The 6,058-nt window shown below is 31.5% G+C and overlaps 1 protein-coding gene across 2 annotated transcripts; it reads right to left on the bottom strand.

Moving 5' to 3' along the window:
• Positions 1-253: 253 nt before the first annotated feature.
• Positions 254-2,488, bottom strand: LOC140866089 (polygalacturonase At1g48100-like). 2 transcript variants are annotated; one of them, XM_073270974.1, is made up of 7 exons: positions 2,295-2,488; positions 2,100-2,144; positions 1,811-1,978; positions 1,681-1,725; positions 1,356-1,563; positions 1,175-1,256; positions 254-755 (listed from the first exon to the last, which is right to left on the bottom strand). In XM_073270974.1, exons 1-7 carry the CDS (start codon positions 2,409-2,411, stop codon positions 254-256), a joined length of 1,167 nt encoding a protein of 388 aa, XP_073127075.1. In that variant the 5' UTR covers positions 2,412-2,488. The 2 variants fall into 2 exon arrangements, with proteins under 2 accessions (XP_073127075.1, XP_073127074.1); XM_073270973.1 differs by having other exon boundaries at positions 2,100-2,488.
• Between the last annotated feature and the right edge of the window lie 3,570 nt (positions 2,489-6,058).

Here is a 6,058-nt window from a genome sequence, read left to right as displayed (position 1 = left end):
ATCGAAACATACAAGATTACAACTGAAATCTGAAAACATAGAGAACCGAAATTGTGAAGTGACAAACATGCATGACCTAAATTACAATTTTTTTTAAAAAAAAAACAACCAATATTAAGTTTTTTTTCCTCCATAAGGGCTAGCTTATTGTTGTGGTAAAAAATGTTCTCATTCCAACCAATTGCTCCAAGCCATAAGATACAAGTTTGCCATAACTATATTATTATATATTATGATCCTAAGAAAATATATTTCAGCATTTATCAACATCATTAGCAGGTAAAGACTGTGGAGATCCCTCCAACAAACAAAAAACTGGTGGAACTGTAATTGTCTTAATATCTCCATAAGCATTCCAGCAAAATGGATCCAAGAATCTCTGTCCCTGAGCAGGGAAGAGTTCGATGTCCGAAATCGAAAGATTCGTGCACGGTATAGAGTCACTGCAGGCTAAATGCATCGGTGGGCTTCTAACATCATAAGTTCCCTTGATGCTGGAGTATGAAATGTCCCTGATATAAACTGCAGGAGTCTGATTCAAGCATTTCTTCGTGTCGCAGTAGTATTGGTCGATGATGATCGGATTCCGAACCGTGTCCATATGGATGTTGTTGAACTTAACATTTGACACAGCTCCGAATCCGCCCTGCCATGTCTTGATCCTGACCCCATTGTCGGAGTGCTTGATAGTTGAGTCAGTTACCGTGATGTTCGAAACACATGCCCTCGAGTTCCTGATCCCAAGACTGCCAATGCTGCATATATCATATGGTAATAAAAGTTAAAAAACAATCAAACTTGTGTCATTATGTTAGTTTTTAATGGTCTACGTTGTCATAGACAATGTAAGCGAGACGTTGCACGATGAGCCCCGGCATGGCTAACCTAGTCTATAGAAGTATCCATTCATATTGTTGGGGAGTTGGGACCATAGACGGGATCATTGTTTTGCGTTGAAATGATCATGCAGGGAGAGTTAGACTTTTCGGGACCGCTGGTCCCCTGCCCACAAGATAAAGGCAACTTTTGTACACAAACTCTATGTTCTCAAGAAAAAAACTGTGGTGGCTATAGTGTCAAGTAAGGTTAAAAGATTGTATGTTTGGGGTATTGCAAAAAGTGACAGTTTCATAAAACAGAGGGAGATACATCAAGAAATGTCAAAGGAATGTACCTTATTCCATGGCTAGGGCCACAAGTTATGTTCTTTATATCTACATTAAAAGAACCAGCTCCAATGGATACACAGTCATCCCCTATGCAATAGAGCAAATATATTTTAAATAAATTGCAAAAACCCAAATAGAAATTGATGAAAATGGATTATAGCCTTACAAAAATTTCAAGAAATTTACCATTAGAAATGACTGAATTATGTATTTTGACATTATTGGTGTTCTCTATATGAATCCCATCCGTGTTGGGACTTCCAGAAGGAGCTTTTACGTATAGAGAATCGATGTAAACGTCGTGGCAGTTGTCGAAACGAAAATTGAACTGCGGGCTGTTCTTGATTTTAATGCCTTGTACTGTCAAATTTGAGCTCCAAAAGAACCTTATGGCCTATAATCAGTAAACACAACTACTTTGTTGAGAAAATGTTTGAAAATGCTCGAAAATAGTATGGACTGTGATCTGATTTTTCTTTTTTAACAGAATATGTTTCTGTCCTAGACTTACAACTGGACTGTCACAAGGACCGGGCAAAGTCGAACCATTTACGCCCTGTTAAATTGTAACATATAGTAAGTTATCATAAAGAAAAGATTGATAAATTTATCAGAATTTCTAAGCAAGACAATGAAGTTACTTTGTGAGGTTTGCAAGGAAGACCCCACCACTTTTCTCCTCTGCCATCTATGAGTCCACCTCCTTGCATTGACATTCCGTTGATTCGATAAAAAACGAGCCATTGTCGCCTGCTGAGTTTAGCAGGCCATGAATCAGGTCCATCTGGTGGCATCATACTTCCTTCGATCTTGCATTTTATAACGAAATAAAAAAAAACGCCGATATTTTCCAAGAGAATGTTAAGCTGAAGTAATTTCATTTATAGGAAAAATTATATAACATTAGACTAGAGAAAATGTGAGCATTACCTGAAAAACAAGATAACTTTTACAAGGACCAGTGAAGATTGCAGACTGTATCATGAAGTTATAGTGCTTAGGAACAAGAAAGACTGCCGGATTTTCGTATTGGCAAGCGGAATCCCAAGCGGTTTTAAATGCTTGTGTATCATCTGTTTCACCATCTCCTACAGCACCATATGATAACACACTGAAAACTTGCACCGAATCCAGCGAATTTTCGCTTGATGCCGGTGCAGAAGCAGCTGCCTCTGGCGCAGGAGAAGGCGACACCGAAATATGAGAAACTTCGCGATAGTTCATTAGTTCCGAGTACTCCATAGGCCTGCATTGAGCTGTAAGAGCAGAAAAACATAAAGGGATACCGAAAAACACCACGAAATATCCCAGCAACTCCATGATCAGCCCAAGATATATTTTGTCCCGAAACTGGCTTATTATAGGGATTTAAGAAAAGACACCAGACAACTTGGCCTCTTCCAATAAATAACATGCGCATGCAATAGGCTTTGAAATTGGGATAGAATGAAGTGAAGTTGGAGTACAAACTTTGACAAAAGGTTGAGCTCAAGAATCAACTTTCGTCTTGTTTAGTGGGTGCTATAGAATTTTGTAGGCTTTGAAGCCACGTTTTTGGAAGTTGAAGGGAGTTGGGAAGTGCAGTTGTGACCACTTAGAATAGATAGTAGCAACTTGTTTTTTGTCTTTGCTTTTTTATAAAGAGGGTCCTCTACGATTAGTTCTCGGGTCCGAGACCTCATCCCAAAATTTGAAGTTTGGTGTCTGATTGGATATAAGCCGATCCGGTTTTTATTTTTTAAATATTTTTGGTGTTTTTTGGGATGAAATTTTTTGAAAACCTTTTTATCAGTATTAAGAGAACTATGAGGGGAATAAAGGTGCTTTTCGGAGGGGTCGGCTTCTTAGTGGGGTGTGATGATATTTAAGTATCCTCCTCAAACCGACCCACTCAATTGTGAGAATGGGTTTTCTGGTAAGATATGGATCGAGTCTACCAATTTCGAAATTGAATTGAATTTTAGTTTTGATTACATGTTTTATAACGAGGTACTGAGCGAAATACTTGACGCTTTTAGCAATGAAATAAAAAGTATTTGAAAATTTTAAGCATGAAAAAAAAAACTATAATTTATATGTTTTACGTTTATCTCTTTGTAATTTTACTATTATATGTTGTCAAAAGTGGGTTTTACTCTCACATATATCAATTTTTGTCAACTCTCATAAAGAGTGTTGAGTAACTTCGGAAAAATTACTGCAATCGAAAAAAATTGAAGATAACAAATAATGATCGAAATTTAACAACTTAAATTATCAAAATCACGTACAAAAACATACGTGACCAAAATTATTGTTTTTATTATAAATAGTCCAAGTAATTATAGGGATGTGATGGAAGAGTACGTGACAACCACGAGAATACGAAGGGAGATGGTTATTTTTATGTTTTCTTTCTAGCATCTAATATTCCAATAATTTAGAAAACTTTTGTTAGTAGTGCCATCTCCCTTAAAAAATGTGTCTTTAGAGTGCAATTTTTGATCAGTCTAGTAGTTTTGTCCCCTTGTCTTGTACCATATTAATATTATATGTAGAAATTAGAATTGTCTTTTGCCCTAGTCTAGCAAGAACCACATAAAAAAAATGGCAAATATTATGTAATCACAAGGATAGTCCAATAGATAATCATATGTGAAATTAAAATTTAATTTTTATTTTTAAATATATTACTATTATTATTATTATTATTATTATTATTATTATTATTATTATTATTATTATTATTATTATTATTATTATTATTATTATTATAGAATAAACACTTAATATAGATTAAAGGTCTTTAAGTACATAATAATGTTATATGTACAATGAGAGTTACAAATTGGGTTACAAATTGCATTTGAAATTACAAAATTATCCATACACTTGATTTAGAAAAAATCTTTCAAAAATATATTTAGAATATTTTTGTAAAAATGCACTTTGTAACTCAATGCATAAGCCTCATTGTACACGTAGCATAATCTTTAAGTACAATACCTTGTCATCAAGATGGAAAGCCAAATAAAAACAAAGTGAAAGGACTCGATCAATTTAGAGCAAATTTTGCAAGTGTGTGTATGCCGCGCTATTATTATTATTAGAATTCCAATTGCGAACATACTTCAATGTCTTTTTTTTTACACACTAGTTTTCTATTGATATATGTTTTTATCTGCTCTTAAGGTGGTTTAATGACTGTTATACTAGAATGAAATAACATAGTAATGAGATCAATTTTGGAATTGAATAAGAATATAAATGGAATGATAGATCTATTTTATTCAAATGATTTGTACCAGAAAAACGAAACAAGAATGAAATAAAATTATTTTTAATTATGAAATAATTTCTTAACTAAAACTCAAAATAATAACTAAAAATTATTATTATTATTATTATCAGCATCATTATTATTAAATAATTAAATTTATAGATATTAATACTATATTAATTATTATACAATTACTGTAATCATAAAACTAATATAACTATTAATCTTAATTTTATTATTATTAGTATTTTTATTTTTTAAAATAATTTTATTTCAATAAAAAATTATTATTATTATTATTAGTTAAGCTAATAAGGATGGGAATGGCTTGAATGAGCTCATTCAAATGTCATATCAAGCACTGGTGTAAGAAATGAAATGTGAATGACATTTCATTCACATCTCATTTTCACATATCAAATATGCCCTAAATGTTAAGGTTGTATGACATCAAGTGAAATCTAAGGATGGACAAAGACAGTGCAAAAGTCTAAAGGCGTTCACAGCAGTAAAAGTCACACAACCACTCTTCTGTGGTCTTCCACTATATTACATCAACACCACATCAAAAAAAAAAAAAAAAAAAAACTAATTCAATTCAACTCTCCACTATAATAAAAACTTCAATCAACTCTTTTATAAACTATACACTGAATTCACATATCTCAACTATTATTTATATATTTCATATAATTATATTTTTATATAATTTACATATAATGCATTTTTTATATTCAATAAATATATTTCATAAAATACAATAAATATAATTTTATTAACTGAATTTTATATATTTTAATTTTTAACAAAAAAAATAAAAATAGTATCCAAACTAATGACCGCAAAGCGTGTGCAATATAATATATATTAGCGACCGTGACACATGATATTTATGTGCTTGATAATTTGATACATAAATTAGAGAGAAGTTGTAAAAAAATTTTGTAAATAATTTAATAGGAATTGATAAATGATGAAATTTGAAAAAAGAGATAAAGATAAAAAGAGATAAGTCTGTTAAAAAAAAGCGAGGATAATTTAGTAATTTAAGATCTAACATAAAAGAGATGTGTGTTAAATTTATGAGTAAAATGGAAAGAATTTTTAGGCTTTAAAAAAATGGAAAGAATTTTTTGTGTGATTCGACACATCAAAATCGGTTAGTCTAAGATTTAAACTATTATAATATAGTATAGATATATAGATTTTAAAATAAGGAATACAACATCATGTTTAACTATTGCTTACAATAATTCATTATATTAAATATAAGATAGTCAAAATCTTCAACATTAATTAATAATTAAAATTTCGACTGCATAACGCTTCAGTGGATAATAAGACATACATAAATTACAACTAATATTAAGAAAGAACTAAAATACATCTACTCTATGTATTGCTTCGTTTTAAACTTTACGCATATTTTGAGATGTATGTTAAGATGTTTCGGTGTCATATCAAAAATATATTTCATAAGAATTATGATATCCTTATGAAGGACCTTAATCTCCCAGGTCACCGCCTCACTTTTTTGAAGTTCCATTATCTGCTCTTCCATCCTTTTCCACCTATGGTACATTATATCTTCTCATTTTTCGACGTTTATAACTTGTGCCCCTTGAATCAG

Source organism: Henckelia pumila, chromosome 4 (assembly GCF_033568475.1).
Source record: "Henckelia pumila isolate YLH828 chromosome 4, ASM3356847v2, whole genome shotgun sequence".
In the NCBI taxonomy this organism is placed as follows: Eukaryota; Viridiplantae; Streptophyta; class Magnoliopsida; order Lamiales; family Gesneriaceae; genus Henckelia; species Henckelia pumila.
Note: the sequence above shows the minus strand (reverse complement) of the source record. Positions and strands in the feature narration are given on the sequence as shown.